The sequence below is a fragment of the Ricinus communis genome, chromosome 5 (genome assembly GCF_019578655.1).
Source record: "Ricinus communis isolate WT05 ecotype wild-type chromosome 5, ASM1957865v1, whole genome shotgun sequence".
Taxonomy (NCBI): domain Eukaryota; kingdom Viridiplantae; phylum Streptophyta; class Magnoliopsida; order Malpighiales; family Euphorbiaceae; genus Ricinus; species Ricinus communis.
The window spans coordinates 24202250-24217633 of NC_063260.1; the positions used below are offsets into that span (position 1 = coordinate 24202250).

The following is a 15384-nucleotide window of genomic DNA, read 5'->3' on the forward strand; positions in this document are numbered from 1 at the left end:
AGTAGAATATAGTTTATATTCTGTTTATGCCTCTAGCAAGGGTGTTTAAGCCAGAGAAACACAAGTGGACGGCTACATATCAATCTTTAATCTTTAATAGAACAACTTGAAAATTTTAAATTCACGTCAGAACTGGATTAAAATAAAAGAACAAAAAAGAGTTGAATTATATAAAAAATGGAATTTTAAAATGTTGCATAACTCAGGAAAGTTCGGTGGATATATTAATCCTTATAATCGAGTATGCTCAGTCATTTCAGGCACAAGCAAAAATTAGAACTGATGTTAACAGTACAATATCTTACAGATGACCTGTTGCTCAAACCAATGAACTCGACCCAAAGGTCCCATAAATGAGGAAAGTGATTTTCTTCTAGTAAAGGAAGTGGCGCAAAAAAAAAAAAAAGCAACCTAATTATGATAGTCTTTTATTGAGAGCGATCTCTCTCCTTAAATTAGACTTCTTTACTATCCTCGTGTTTATAATTACAAGAGAAAATCTCCAGGATCAAGAGAAAAGGTAAAAAGTTTGACAGAGACTCCTTTCATTTAATATGATCAAAGGTTAAATGGCAATGGCCCCTCAACTGTTGCTACGATTCCTGCACTGCCAAAACGGCTCTTGCATAATGCATATGTGCAGACCTTTCCAAAATTTATATTTTTTTTATTCATATATAGAAAAATCTCTTTTTAACTTAACTAAAATTTTAAATTGTAATTTTAAATATATAGTTATATTAACTCTCGACGTAATTCTTTATTCTTTATCACCTGCAAAAATTATGTATAAATTGGACTAATTTTGAATAGTTTCTAGAGAATAAAATTGCATGTGGTCCTTTATTTTTGCAATAATGAGCTCAATCTTTTTTAACTTTTTGAGTCAATTTTAGTTCAAATCTTTATTTTTTCTGTCAAATCATCCAATTGAAAGTGAATTGCTAAAAAGATTATAAATTAATAGCATTGGCTAATATTTATAAAAATAAAAAAAAATATTATTTATTTAAATAAACTTTTGTTGTTAAGTTGAGTTAGAAAATGTTAGTTGTTTTTCTATTATGTGGTCTTACTAAGGACTAATTTGAGAAAAATGAAATAAAAACAATTGTGGGCTCCGCTAAGGCCGAGTTCGACTTTATTCCTTTTAGTGTCTCACTTCCTAGCCAGAAAAAAGCCCTTAAGTGTAAATTACTTGACTTCGGCTCGAACTTCATGGATTCAGAGCCTTGTAAATTGTATCTGTCCCTTATAAATGTTTTACAATTTCGCAGCACATAATTGGACACTAATTTAATTATTTAATATTAATAAATAATATTTTATTTATTTATTAATATTAGTTTTCAGATAAAATATATTTGGATAATTTTTTCTCCAAAATATAAATTCAAATTGTTGTTTTCAAAATAAATAAATAAATTCAAATTGTTATATAATTCTTGGCATGATATAATAAATAATCACACCTGATTTTTTTTTTAAATAATAGAATTATCCTGTAAAGTTAACATTAGACATGACCTAATTAATTTATTTCTTTTCAAGACCAATTAAAAGGACTGCACAATGAGATAATACTATTTTTTTTTTTTTTGTTTTATTGAAAATCTTATAACAAAAGTATTTTATCTCTTAACAAATAATAAAATCTACTATAAATTTAAGTTGAGAAAATTCTCTCAAAGCAATTAATAAATGAACAAGAAAGGATTAAGCAAAAAAACAAAATCCATAATAGAAAGAAAAGAATATATAAAAAATAGAAAAGTAAAAGGTGACCAATAGTATGTGTCGTTAAAGTATAAAAACCGATCAAATAGGACAAAGGAGTTACTATAAAATTAAGGCAGAAGCAAACCAGTCTTTCTTTGAGTTTCAACTACCTTCCAACGTCCTCTTTTTCTCTCTTCAAAAAAAAAAAAAAAAAGAACTTTCACTCTTCAAGAACACCAAAAAGAATAGAAGAAAACAAGCTATTGTCTAGGACTAAAACTGTAAAATCTCACACTGTAAACATATATTGGGTTGTAATCGATCGTTATACATATATATACAAACACATGCCAGAGAGGAATCGTCTCCGGCGAAGAATCACGGCTTCCGGCAGCCGGAAAGTAAGGCCTCCACATCCATCGCCTTCTCCAAGCAGAAGGAACCCCCCACCGTCTAAGCAATCTGTTAAGCGTTCTAAACCCGTTAAGACTCTGAAGAGATGCTCATCGGAGCCGATGTTATGGCGGAGCAGTGGTGGCAGTGTTGGTGGAGTTAGTGAAGTCGAGGATCAGCAAAATAGGAGTTTTTTATGGTGTCAGAGTGAGGGTAGTGGTTTTTTACCTAGGCCGCAGACCTGCATGGATGTTTTTGCTTCTTCTAATTCTTTGATGCCTTTTTCTCCTCACAACTTAGAGGTAACATTGCATAGATATTGAAGTTATGTTTGTGTATAGATATTGATATTATGTCCTGTTTCGGTGATTTAGATTCGTTTGATTTTTGGATGATATTTGATATATTGTTTTGATTGAAAAAGTAAAAAATTAATCTTATGATTCTGGATCAAACACAATTTTATATTCTGAAAACAAACAAAATGAAGGGCTTAATGAGTTGCAGGTTGTTTAGGTGGTTTTCTATTTTTTGATCATATCTAATTACATTATGTTGTGTTGTTTCATGATTCTGAGAGGGAGAGAAGGAAAAAGGAAGTGAATTTAATGTATTTCGAGTATTATTGACTAATGATTCATGCATTGTTATATTATGGTGAATTGAACCATAGTTTATTGGGGAAGGTCTAAACACTGGAGCCATAATGCTTTAAATATAATAAATGAGATAACACTTTGGTGTTTTGAACTGAACTTGTTTGCATTTCAGGCTAGAAAGAATTTCAATGGCAGAAGTAATTTGATATTATATCTCCGTAGAAAACATTGTAATGTATTTGCCTGATTCGTGTGCGGAATTTGGAATGCAGAGCTATAAGAAAGATGCAAAGGTGGTGGTTACTGTAACAGTTGAAGGGAGTCCTGGACCAGTTAGGACTATGGTTAAATTGGGATCTAGTGTGGAGGATACAATTAAGCTCGTTGTAGGCAAGTACTGTGAAGAAGGCAGGACTCCTAAGCTCCATAAGGATGTTACTTCCTCATATGAGTTGCATCATTCCTATTTCAGCCTTCAAAGTAAGTCAAAATTTGAACTTTCTCCTTTCTGTTGGTAGTCAAGATCTTGGATTTTACTAATTGTCAATTAGTTTAGCTCTTTAATTTATGGTCTTGTTAGATCGATTAAAAAAAATTGGGGGAGACTTGCATTTTACAACTCGATGTGTATTTATATTCTTGTTTCAAGCACAATTTTGTCAAGTTAATTTTTAACGTTCTGCATTTTGGAGAGGTTGCTTAAACACATTGATCTTGTATGCTTCTACTACGGGACAAGTTCCAATACATGTGGTTCAAATCATTTAATTGTTCCTCGAATCTTGTGTGTATGTTTATCCCCAACAATCTATGCTATCATTCCTAAAAGTTGTAGATTAAACTTAATATTTTAGTTTTTGCTAACGTACTCCGCCGACGGGAGCACACAGAATGATGTGGACTGTGGCATAAGCATCGCATTTAGGCTTTTTTTGTTTTGAATATTTTATCAGTCCAAGTGCTCAATATTATAGATACTAATGATTTACCTTCTTGTTAATAGGTTTAGATAAATCGGAGCTGATCGGTGATATTGGTAGCAGAAGCTTCTATCTCAGAAGAAGCTGCAGCAACCGTAGTAGTAATGGAGCAGCATCTCCTTCAGTTTCAGAAAATGCTGTGGCTGGAGAAAACCCTTCGCGACCAGTTCCACCCCCTGCATTCTTACTTTCATCTTTTATAGCTAAAAAGCTTGGCAAAGTCATGAGAAGATCACATAGGCTTTGGAAGGTCTTGGTTTGCTGGAAATGATCAAGATCCCAATGGTGCCAGACAGAGAGTGCAGCAACATATTATTTGCGGAAACTCTCAAGCGAAAATCCGTTAACTCTTTATTTTATTACCCTTATTCCATACAGTTTTTCTCAAAATGCCTGATTATACACGCTACTTGGAAATGTAAAATGTAAATATAAAGTTATGGTTGTCATGTGCATTCTAAATTATTGACTGTATAAATACTCAAGTTGCAAGGCTATTGATTCAAATGAAAACGTGACTGTTAAAAACTTTTTCACATTCAGTGTTCAAAATATTAAGAGTTATTGATGATAAAGTTTCAATATACAGAGATAAAGTTCATAAATAAAAAGAATATAGTAAATAATCAAGTACTGTTAAATAGTTAATGTCCAAATATAAAATATTTAATTATTTAATGTCTACTGGACAGATGAACTCGAAATGAAGAATTAAAGCTTATTCCTATATATAATTAAGAACAATGGAAAGTGAGAACAATACACTGTGCATCATCAATATTCTAAATATTAGTGGTATTAACTTGTCCATAATCTTCTTCTTTTTTTCTGTTAACATTATTAGATTGGTGGATTGACGTCTAACAGGACATGAAAAATGCGAATGGAATATGCTTTTTATGCCATGACAAAGTTTCTGTGCGCATCGTAGAAAGCACAGGTGGTCGGCAAATGTTTGAAAACGTGGTCGGTCAGATGGCATCAAAGGTAATTAGATTTTGGAAGAATTAAATTGAGCATGTTATTGGCTGCTAAATTTCAAAACAAAAAACAAAAATTTGAGTTGAACGACTCTGTTAAAGTTCTTGAAAATAGAAATTAGGGCTGAGCTCCGAGTTTTGACTTTATTTTTTCGGCCCAGAACTCAGCAAGGCCTACTACTGGAGTTATTCAAAAATGGGCTCTCCGTTGTTGCCTATTTTTAATTTGATGTTGTCCGTGTCATTTTAGTTAATCTTCTATGCCGTTTTTGTTATAATCAGTGTGTTTATTATTTTAATTAATAGATATTATTTAATAAAATTTAAAATTTAATATTAATTTATGGTATTTTAAAGAAAATAATAAATTAATTATTTTTAAATATTATTTTATTTTTTAATTTTTTTTAAATTTTATTAATATAATAATATAAAAATATTTTAAAAATATTAATTAATTTTAATATTATATATCTTAATACTATAATTAATATTACTATTTTTAAGATTAAAAATTTATTATATAATTACAAAATAATTTATTTTTTAATATAATATTAAAGATATTATTTAAGATATTATTTTCTAAAATTAGAATTATTATCTAATTAAAAAATTAATTTATTATTTAATATAATATTAAAATATAATTAATATACTAATTTTTAAAATAAAATTAGTATTATTATCTTATTAGATAACTATTTATTAGTTAATATAATATTAAAATATAATTAATATGTTACTTTTTAAAATTAGAGTCTGTGTTTAATTATGAATATAATTTATTAATCAATAAATTAATAGAAAAAAACTATAAAGTTACATATAAGCTTGAATCCTATGTATCAAAAATATTATACATGTTAAAATAAAAATTTTACGTGTTCAAAAATTAAATATATGTGTCACAAATTAAACATACGTGTCAAAAAAATTTTAAATTCTAAAAATTAATATATATATATATATATATATATATATATATATATATATATATATATAAATTGTGCTTACTTAATAATTAAAAATCAACTTTTATTTTTTTATTGATTTGAGTCCGGTCCATATTAGTTTGAGTTGTATATCAAAATTAGTTATTTCCTTATTTTTATTACAAAAATAATAAAATCTCCATCAATATTAATAAAGAATAGATAAAAGAGTTTAAATTTGGACCTTTGTTTAATTTTGACGAATAAGATTATTAATTGAGCTACTTCCTAATTTGGCTTAGGAAATCACCCTTTAATGTTAATTAATCCCTAAAATAAATAAATTAATTATATTTTAAGTGTTTGATAATTTTTTCTAATCAATAGCTGATAAATAAAGCAGAGCCTGAATAATTATTCTTCAATCAACTCTTTCTTTAGTGCTTTTGTGCATTAACTATAATTTTTTATTTTTTTTGGTATTTAGAGAAGAACATAAGTTCAAAAATAATAAGGATAATAATTTTCATCTTTGAAAAAATGATAATTAAACTTGGAAAATAGCTAGATTTTTTTTGAACTAATTAGTTATTTGCTAAAAACATATTTTGTTATTATCTTCACTATTCCTTTTATTGTTTTTTTTTGTCTTTATATTTTTTAATTTTATATAAGATAAAATAAAATCTATTTTAGATAATACTTACATCTATATTGGTTATTTTACTAGCTAACTACAATAATTTAATAATATTCATCAAACACTAATATTAATCAGCTATAGCTACCGATGGCTAATTATTAGTAATATTTTGAATCAGCTACAACTATAACTCTATTTTAAGAGTATTTCTAACACGCTCTTTATATATGTCAAGCTCTTTATTTTAAGGAGTCAGATCATAAAATGACACTCGAATGCATTTTTTATTCTTCAAATGCATTTAATTTAATTGCTTTGTGCAATTTTTATTTTTCTATTGGTAAAAATAAAAAAATTAAAACTATTAATGTTTATGAAATAAAAGTAAGATATATAATAAAATATAAAAAGTCTACTGGATTTAAATAAAATATTTTACTCTTTATACATAAATATTTCTTAAGATGGTTTTTATTATAAAAATTATACTATTTAAAATAAAGAACACAATTGGAGATGCTTTAAGAATCATAAAATATGTATTCTTCCATTTTATTGAACAATTATTGTACTATATTGTAATGTAAACAAGACATTATCCTAAACAACATTACACTCAATTAATTTTCTAAACATGAACTATTTTTTGATCGAGTAATTACAACTCTTATTATAAATTGTTAGAACCCTAATATTTAATGTTTCATTTATAAATGTCATATATTAGGTAATATATATGGGGTTAATTGAACTATTAAACTAGAATGCAAATTCATAACTTCATGACATGAGTGGTGATTGATGTAAGAAATACCATGTATGGAGAGGATTGATCGGTGTTAATGTTGTTTTCTGTCCAATTATCCCATGTGATTAGCCGATTATACAAAAGAAGATTGCACGCAACTTCAATCCAAAAGATAATGATATGTCTATTCTTTTTCTTCTTCTATTTTCAGAGATAATGATGTTATTGCTGCAGCTAGGAAACTTCCAATTTAATCTATCCATATGAAAATAGCATAGACACCTTCACTTCTGCTGAGCAACCCAATGCCCAAATTATCCAAAGTTTCTTTGTGGCCCTTTGGTTTGTCGACAACGCACCAAAACTTTTGGTACACCAATTTACTCTCATATTTTAATTCAGCTTCAAATGTTTTCATGAAATAAATAAAATATTTCCAAATCACTCTTTATATAAATTAAATTTTTTTTAGTCATTCACTTCAACATATCTTTTATAATTTAAATATAAAATAAACAGTAAATTTGACTCTCTGTATTTAGAGAGTCAAATTCTACTATGTATTCTTATTGTAATTAATAACTACAAGTTTATATTTATTTTATTAATTGATATTTACTATTTTTTTCTTTTTTAAAAATTTTTTCTTTAAAAAAATTAAAATTTTACTATTTTTGAATAAAATAAATAAAAATAAAGAGATTATTAAACTAAAAAAAAAAACTCTTACTCATTATATTTTAATATAAATAACAATATTTTTTATTAAACAAGAAGTACTCTTTGAAATAAAGAATAATATTTAAAATGCTCTAATAATTTTTAATAAAGCCATGCTTATATCTAAAAGAGAATAAATTAAAATCTCTTATAATTCTCGTGTTTTGCGATACATTCTCTAGCGATCCTTATTATTTCTCATGTGTCAATTTCTTTTCATTAAAAAAGAAGAATCATGCTTAAGTAAGAGGAACTAAAGTATAAAACATTTTAGTAAAATGTATTTTTAGGCTTTTAAATTATTTTATTGAGTTTTTTAGTTTTTATCTTATTTTATTGAATTTATGTATTTTTATTTTTATTTATTTTAAGGATTTAATAGCCCTTAATCAAAGCAAAAAAAAATACAAAAGCTCAATAGAACGAACAAAGATCTCATTATATATATATATATAGTTAGTTATTAATAAAACTAAAAATAAAAATGCAAGAGCATAATATGAGAAATTAAAATTTTAAAAACTCAATAAAATAAAATAGAAAATTTCAGAGGCTTAATAATGAATTTCATTTAATATTTCCATCGACCATATTAAAGAGTATATTCAATAAAAATATCAATATAGAATATGGAGTATTTCAATCAAAAATATCATTATAAGTTATAATACTTAACTTGGAGTTTAAACTGTAAAAAGTGTTCTCTTTTTAAAGAAAAAAGTTATATATTATTAGGGATTCTTACCTAGACTTGTTATATATACCACAATTAATAGAGAAGTGATATGTATCTATGAGTGTTTTACACTTTGATATTGAATGATTGACACACACTTTATCTTTCAAAACTAATTAATATGTATAAATCATCTATCGCTTTAATGTATAAATGAGGACATACAATAAATCTAGATAAAATTTCTTTTGTATTATGTAGTCTATAACACATTACAATTCTCAAATTGAAAAATAAAAGAAAAGGAAAACTATGGCAGTTTAAATAATCATTGAGACTCAATTCAACATAAAAAGAAAACAAAAAGAACAAAGAAGGAAAAGGATTTCTCTAGGAAACAAATTAGAGAAAGCTAGAAATTAGTACTAGTAAACTTTGACATGATTCGATTAAATAATACAATATATGACACAAGTTAAATGAGTTTGAATTTAAGATAAACGTATTCGGATTATAAACGGGTCAATCCGTTTATGATATGGAAATAAATTAGATTTAAACGGGTGACCTATTTAATCTATTAGTGACATAAATAAATAAGTTTATTTAAACGAGTTTATAGATTAACAAATATAGATGATACATATAAATATGTTTAAACACATTAATTCTCTCTCTTTATATATTTATATAAATAATTTATTATTTATAAAAATAATTATATTTTAAAATAATTAAACTAAGTCATTTATAATTAAATAAATAAATATTTTGAAATAATAATGGTTAGTTTTTTATTTAAAAAATATATTTAAAAAAACTAAATTTATTAAACGGATATATAAATCAAACTGTTTAATTTAGTTAATAAATATGGCTGTATTTAAATTTGATATTTTGAGACGGTTAGTAAACGGACCATATGTTCAAATTAATCTTTTTTATATTATACATATATTACGACACAATGCGACTAGACAGAATAGGACGCTAATTGTCGGCCCTTCTAGACAAGTGATAAACAATTCTATATCTGTAATAAACAGAAAAACCGAAGGCCACTCTCAAACCAAACAGCCTTCTAGGAAATTTCGAGCTTCCTCTTTCAACTGTCTCAAAATCCAAACATGAACATGAAAAAATCATGATGTAGCTGTAACACTCTAATATCTCTGCCAACACCAAACCCGCACCTTCACTCCAAAACCTTCTTCTCTGCAAATACTTCAAATTCTAACTTCTTACTTAGTATAACCTACTTAGTTTTCCAATGACTTCTCGAGCTCCAATCACCTTCCGTCACATTATAACAAGGCCCTTCCGTTCTACTCCAGTTGACAGGTCCTTACAGACTTTCCCTCCGGAGAGATACTCCGACCTCGTCCGCCGTCGTGGTGGGCTCATTTCGGTACCTGGAAAGGCTGCGGGGGCAAGGGAGAATACTATTATTGGATCAGGGGCGCCGCAGAATAAGCTGACGAAGTTGCTGCTGAATGTAAATATAGAAAGGAGTTTGGGGCCAGTTCAGGTTATTATGGCACCAGAGAATACTGTTGGGGATTTGATTAAGGCTGCTATTGAGATTTATGTGAAGGAGAAAAGAAGACCTCTTCTGAAATATGCTAATCCTGATTGCTTTCAGCTTCACTACTCGCAGTTTAGTTTGGAAAGTAAGTTTTTTCCTTCTTTCTTTTTCCCCACTTCCAATCTTTTTAAATTGACTATTGGGTCATAGTTTGTTAATTTTCCAAGTGATTTAAGCTTCTTGATCGACTATATATTACTGGATATCAATGGTATGCGTATTCATGTAGTTGTCTATAAAAAAATTGGACTAACAGTTCACTACGGTGTAACCTCTATTCCAAAATACAGAAAATTAAGAGTTCAGCTTCTACTAATTTTGTTCTAAAAAAAAAACACTGTAGAAGTCATTAAAAGATATCGATTATGCATATTTGTAAATCAAACTACATTAGATGTCTGATTAGAGCCATATGTTACTTAATTAAAACTCTATGTACGGTCACCAAGGCCAAAAGAATATTTATTTGTTTGTTTGAATTTTTTAAATACTTTGTCATCTTCTCCTCAAATGTACAAGTGAAATTGGTGTCGGGTGAGTGCAGGTCTGAAGCCAGATGAGAAGTTGATAAACTTGGGCTCCAGGAATTTCTTCTTGTGCTCATCTTCAAACTCCATCAATTCTTCTTGCTTAGAGAAAGCAAAATTGGCAAATAAATCTGCATTTCCGTTTATTAAGTTAATGGACGTCTTGCTATAGTTGCTTTGATATGTATATACATATATATCCTTCAATCCATAAAACCATGTTCCGAATGCAACGCCGTTGTCTTCTTCGCAATGTACGACATAGTCTTCCTCAGCATCTTTAGTGTTTGTATATAAACTATTTGATCAATTAATTAGTAATATTAAGAGTCATGTTACTCAATGCTAAAATTAAGAGTTCAATAAGTAGCACCCTTTATTTCTTTTTAATTTCCAATAAATTTAAATTATGAGCAAAAAAATAAAAATGTCTATGTAGAAAGAAAGGAAAAAAAGAATAAAGGGAGAAAAAAGAAGAAAGTTTTGTGTGTGGTAGCGGTGAAGGAATGTTTTTCCACGTCTAGAACTACAAGCCTACCTAAGTTGCAAATACTTTGTCCAAAGTCCAGGTGTCCCTCTTGCCAAGTTAGCTATAGATTCCATCCATTCATTATTTAGGAAAAGAAACAAAGCAACATCCATATACTTTTCTCTTCTGTTCAAATAAATAAATAAAATCTTCTTTCTAACTAAACTTACAAATAAATAAATTGATTTTTTTCGAACAATCAAAAGGAATCGTGCTAACAAGAAACTAATAAAAAAATGAAAACCAATAATGAATCTCTAGGATTAGCATTGTAAAGGAAGCAAGAAGAGGAGTTAGAATTATACAAACAAAAACTTACTATAATTATATGTGAAATTTATTTTAAAAATTGAGAAACTTAATTATAATTTTTTTATCCAAGAATATATAAATGAAATGATAAATATATTTTTTAAATATATTATATATAAAATAAATTATAACTTTTTTAGAAAATTTATTTAAATCGGTGTATGCGCTACAATAAATATGAAAATAAAATATATATATAAATTTTATATTTTAATATTAAAAATATATTATATTATTTAAAATTAATTTATATACGTCAACCATTTATCGATTTAATATATAAATAGATTATATACGTATAAATTTTTTTTATATATTTTAAATGGTGGATTGAATTTCTGTTTTTAAATTTATTTTAAAATCTTTTTTCCTGCAGTTACCTTTTTAGGATTTTACTTCTAAAAGAAATTGTAGGAATCGTGCTTTTTTTTGGTTAAGAGATTAAATAACAATTTAACGTCTAAAAGCTAAATGTATAAATATTTTTTAGTAGTATCAATTTTGAAAAAACCACTTGTATAAATTTCATCTTACAAGAAATTAAAAAACAAAAGTTGTTATCTAATCTAAAATAAATAAATAAATAAATAAAAAGAAAACGAAATTAATAGGGTTAAGTGTTAACATAGGAGTGTGGACTCTCTGTACATAAACACGCTGCTAGATATAATAAAGAAACGAAAAAGAGAGGAAAGGTCTTCTCGGCAAATGCACAGTGCGCATTACGCACCAATCTGTTAGTCTGTCAGTTGCTATCGTGCGCGTTTCTGTCAAAACCATTGGAGAAGAAGAGAGTTTAGAGTTAGAGAGAGAAAGATAGAGTAGGGTAAGGAGCATGGGGGATCTGTATGTATGGCTTATATCCTTCTTCTTCCTTATAGCCCTACTTGTCATCATCGTTTTCCAGGTCAGTCCCTAAAACCCTTCTCTTACCTTTTCTCTCTTTTTCTAAAAAAAAAAAACTTTGGCTTCGAGAGTTCTCTATTTGTTAATTAATTTCATGGAATTGTAAACTATAGAACTTAATAAGTCTTTCTTTTTGTGTGTTATCTGTCGTGTCAATTTGTTGGTTATTTGCTTTTGACTTTTGAAGCTCAATTTTTTGTGATTCAATTGATGAAGAATTGCACCTATTGCAATCTATTTGGCATGAAAAGTTGATGCCTCGGCTATGCCCTATTGTTTTCTAGCTTTTATTGTTTATTGAATTCATATTCGCTACTTAAGCAATTAGGTCTGAAATTTATAGCTTCAGAGGCAAAATTGCAAACATTAACTATAGTAAAGCTTTTCTCCTCTATATAATTGCAAATACTAACATTGTGTGTGTTAGAATTTCATCTAAGGATTAAGTTTTTGGTCTTAGCTTATGTTTTGCCTGTGAAATTTGATGTGTATGATCTTAGGTAATACGAGTTTAACATTTTTGAGGAAATTTTATTTTTTCTCTTTTTGCAGCTTATGTGCTTGGCAGATCTAGAGTTTGATTATATCAACCCTTATGACTCCTCATCTCGGATAAACAAAGTGATTTTGCCAGAGTATATAACCGAAGGGGTTTTATGTTTATTTTTTCTCCTAACAGGGCATTGGTGTATGTCGCTACTGTGTGTTCCTTACCTTTACTACAATGTGAGGCTGTAAGTTCTGTCTTCTCCTTTGTTCAATTGAGTTGTATGCTTGTAGTTTTGCATAGCCTATTTTAATTGTTTGTCCATCTCTTTGTGAGAGAGAGATACAAGAGGAAAAGATGGTCCATTCAGTTGTGATTGAATCTTTGCTGCTCATTAGAGAACAGAAAGAGTATCCATTTTGTCAGTGCCTAAATTATATGCCCCTGCTAACTGCGGTTGAGTTGATTCTTCGTTTCTTTATCAGACTAAACTGTGACCAATATTCTGGATCACATATCCCTAATAGTTGCTCACACGCAAGGCTCAAGGTGGAGGTATAACCTAAATATTTATTTAAACAACTTGCAAGTATCACTATGAAGTTTGAGTGCATTGTGAGCCTCAAAATACATCTAAGAAAAATGCAGCTGTCCTGGCCAAAATATAAGATCTCTGAAAAGATCAGATACTCTCTTAACTTGCAGAGGCTACCAATTTGTGTTAATTCTCCCATCTTAATCAAGAATCATTATAATCACACATAAACCTAAGTGATGATTTTCCATTCTCGTGTAACTTGTTTGGCTTGCCTTTGTGGCACTCCATGTCGCCAAATTGAGCTGCGCAGGAGCTACCACGGGTAGTGGGATGCAACGCTGATGAGTTTTATCCTAAATATTATAGATGTTGTTAACATAGGAAAGAAATGTAATGGCGATCCCTCCTCCTGATAACTTAAATGGACTTGAGAGTGTTATTTTGGCAAATAAATTACTTCTTTATTCAGTTCATGAGTATATGCAAGTGCATTATAAGCGATCTCTTCTTAAATTTATTTCATTTTCTTTTATTGTTTGCGATTTAGATTCTCGGATGCTTAAATATGGCTTCTTATATTTGCTGATTAGACTAGATTACATTGAACATGAGATAATCTGCAAGTTCTAACTCCTCCTTCTGATTATCAGTTATACACGAAGAAAGCATCTGGTAGATGTGACTGAGATATTCAACTTGCTTCATTGGGAAAAGAAGCAACGACTTTTCAAACTCTTCTATCTCATTGTTCTTCTCTTCCTTGCAATCTTTTGGTACGTGATGATGCTGGAGCCCCTAGCATATATTGTTTTCGCTGTTGAATTTACTTGTTGAGGTTGTTTTAACTCTTATCTGTGTATGTAGGATGATCTTGACTGCATTGGAAGACCACGATTTTGATTAGTTGGGGTGATCGCAGGGCTCATTGTGATTTCATATGGATCACCGGTCCATAAACTGCTGGCTTGTATGAATGGTCAGGAAAGCAAGGGGTCTGCTGTAATTGATATAGTTCACTTTCCAAGATTGTGCGATTATTAGATTTTCCTGTTGATTTATTAGATTATAGTTTTGAGGTGCTATACATTTCTTGGCCTTTGGCTAATGGCAAATGTGTTTTAGGCATTCTATTTATTCCACTGATCCTTGGTTATTCTCCTCCAGTAGCATGCAGTGCTAGTTTTTCTGCTTCGGCTATTATGGAATCAAATCTTGGTTTGATAAATTTCTATTGATTGTTTGGAATGAAGAAACAATCTTATAAAGTTGACAGTATTAACTGATCTTAGAAGTTTCCTGATGATTTGAACCCACAACAAGAATTCCTAATTAAGCTTTATGTCTTTAATGAAATAATTTACTCTTTTTTCTTAATAAAACTGTACATCAAAAGGAATGGAGTTTTGCTTATTTGCTTTTACATCGAGTTAAAATGGATTAAAACATGAATATTACATGCCTATTCATTGTGGTTTTTAGAACTAATTTGACCAACAAATCACAAAATTTAACAGGACCAATCATTTTTCTTTAAGTGAAACATTTCAAATCATATAAAAACTTTATATCATTTTATTAGAAAGATAAGTTAATCCATGTATAAGGTCAGCCCTACATGTTGACGTGTTAAATATATTTAGCTAAAACCTTAACATATTTTATTGATATATGATTTTTTTTATTAATGTGTTATAAAATTAGTTTCCGTTTATATATAATATAATTTCTACTTTTTAATATGAACTTATACAATTATGATTAATATAGTAATTAGTCAATTATTTTTTATTAAACAATGATTCTATTTTAAATAAATAGCATATTAATTATATCTTATTATTAATTTATAAATATATTTAATAAAACATCTAATAATATTGGAAGAAAGAAAAAGAATCCTACGACATTGGATTATAAATATGATATTATTTATTATGTTATTTACTAAATTATTATTTAATCTATTACTAGTTAGATTTTGTATATACAACTTTTTTTAAAAATAAAAGTATTGCTCTTCAATAAACATTTATGTTGTGTTTGGTTGAAATTCTTTATCTCATTTGAATTTTTATGTTTAATATGTTCAATAATAATTAAAAATATT

General features: G+C 28.2%; 3 protein-coding genes across 3 annotated transcripts; all 3 read left to right on the forward strand.

Annotated features, from left to right (window-relative positions):
• Nucleotides 1-1637: 1637 nt before the first annotated feature.
• On the forward strand, nt 1638-4227 carry LOC8272441 (uncharacterized protein At4g22758). The gene is made up of 3 exons (XM_002509579.4): nt 1638-2414; nt 2984-3191; nt 3715-4227. The coding sequence occupies exons 1-3, from the start codon at nt 2067-2069 to the stop codon at nt 3960-3962; spliced, it is 804 nt and encodes a 267-aa protein (XP_002509625.2). The 5' UTR covers nt 1638-2066; the 3' UTR covers nt 3963-4227.
• A 5188-nt stretch (nt 4228-9415) lies between these two features.
• Nucleotides 9416-10888, forward strand: LOC8272442. The gene is made up of 2 exons (XM_002509580.4): nt 9416-10063; nt 10523-10888. Exons 1-2 carry the CDS (start codon nt 9664-9666, stop codon nt 10675-10677), a joined length of 555 nt encoding a protein of 184 aa, XP_002509626.1. The 5' UTR covers nt 9416-9663; the 3' UTR covers nt 10678-10888.
• Nucleotides 10889-11971: 1083 nt separating this feature from the next.
• On the forward strand, nt 11972-14440 carry LOC8272443 (protein cornichon homolog 4). The gene is made up of 4 exons (XM_015717130.3): nt 11972-12253; nt 12805-12986; nt 13928-14050; nt 14142-14440. The coding sequence occupies exons 1-4, from the start codon at nt 12182-12184 to the stop codon at nt 14179-14181; spliced, it is 417 nt and encodes a 138-aa protein (XP_015572616.1). The 5' UTR covers nt 11972-12181; the 3' UTR covers nt 14182-14440.
• The last annotated feature ends 944 nt before the right edge of the window (nt 14441-15384 follow it).

What these genes read in the sequence shown, in the direction of transcription:
- LOC8272441 (XM_002509579.4), top strand. Translation starts at nt 2,067, where the DNA reads ATGCCAGAGAGGAATCGTCTCCGGCGAAGAATCACGGCTTCCGGCAGC. An exon ending in TTTCTCCTCACAACTTAGAG is followed by an intron (nt 2,415 to 2,983) that starts GTAACATTGCAT and finishes TTTGGAATGCAG; the next exon opens with AGCTATAAGAAAGATGCAAA. An exon ending in TTCCTATTTCAGCCTTCAAA is followed by an intron (nt 3,192 to 3,714) that starts GTAAGTCAAAAT and finishes TCTTGTTAATAG; the next exon opens with GTTTAGATAAATCGGAGCTG.
- LOC8272442 (XM_002509580.4), top strand. Translation starts at nt 9,664, where the DNA reads ATGACTTCTCGAGCTCCAATCACCTTCCGTCACATTATAACAAGGCCC. An exon ending in CTCGCAGTTTAGTTTGGAAA is followed by an intron (nt 10,064 to 10,522) that starts GTAAGTTTTTTC and finishes GGGTGAGTGCAG; the next exon opens with GTCTGAAGCCAGATGAGAAG.
- LOC8272443 (XM_015717130.3), top strand. Translation starts at nt 12,182, where the DNA reads ATGGGGGATCTGTATGTATGGCTTATATCCTTCTTCTTCCTTATAGCC. An exon ending in TTGTCATCATCGTTTTCCAG is followed by an intron (nt 12,254 to 12,804) that starts GTCAGTCCCTAA and finishes CTCTTTTTGCAG; the next exon opens with CTTATGTGCTTGGCAGATCT. An exon ending in CTTTACTACAATGTGAGGCT is followed by an intron (nt 12,987 to 13,927) that starts GTAAGTTCTGTC and finishes TCTGATTATCAG; the next exon opens with TTATACACGAAGAAAGCATC.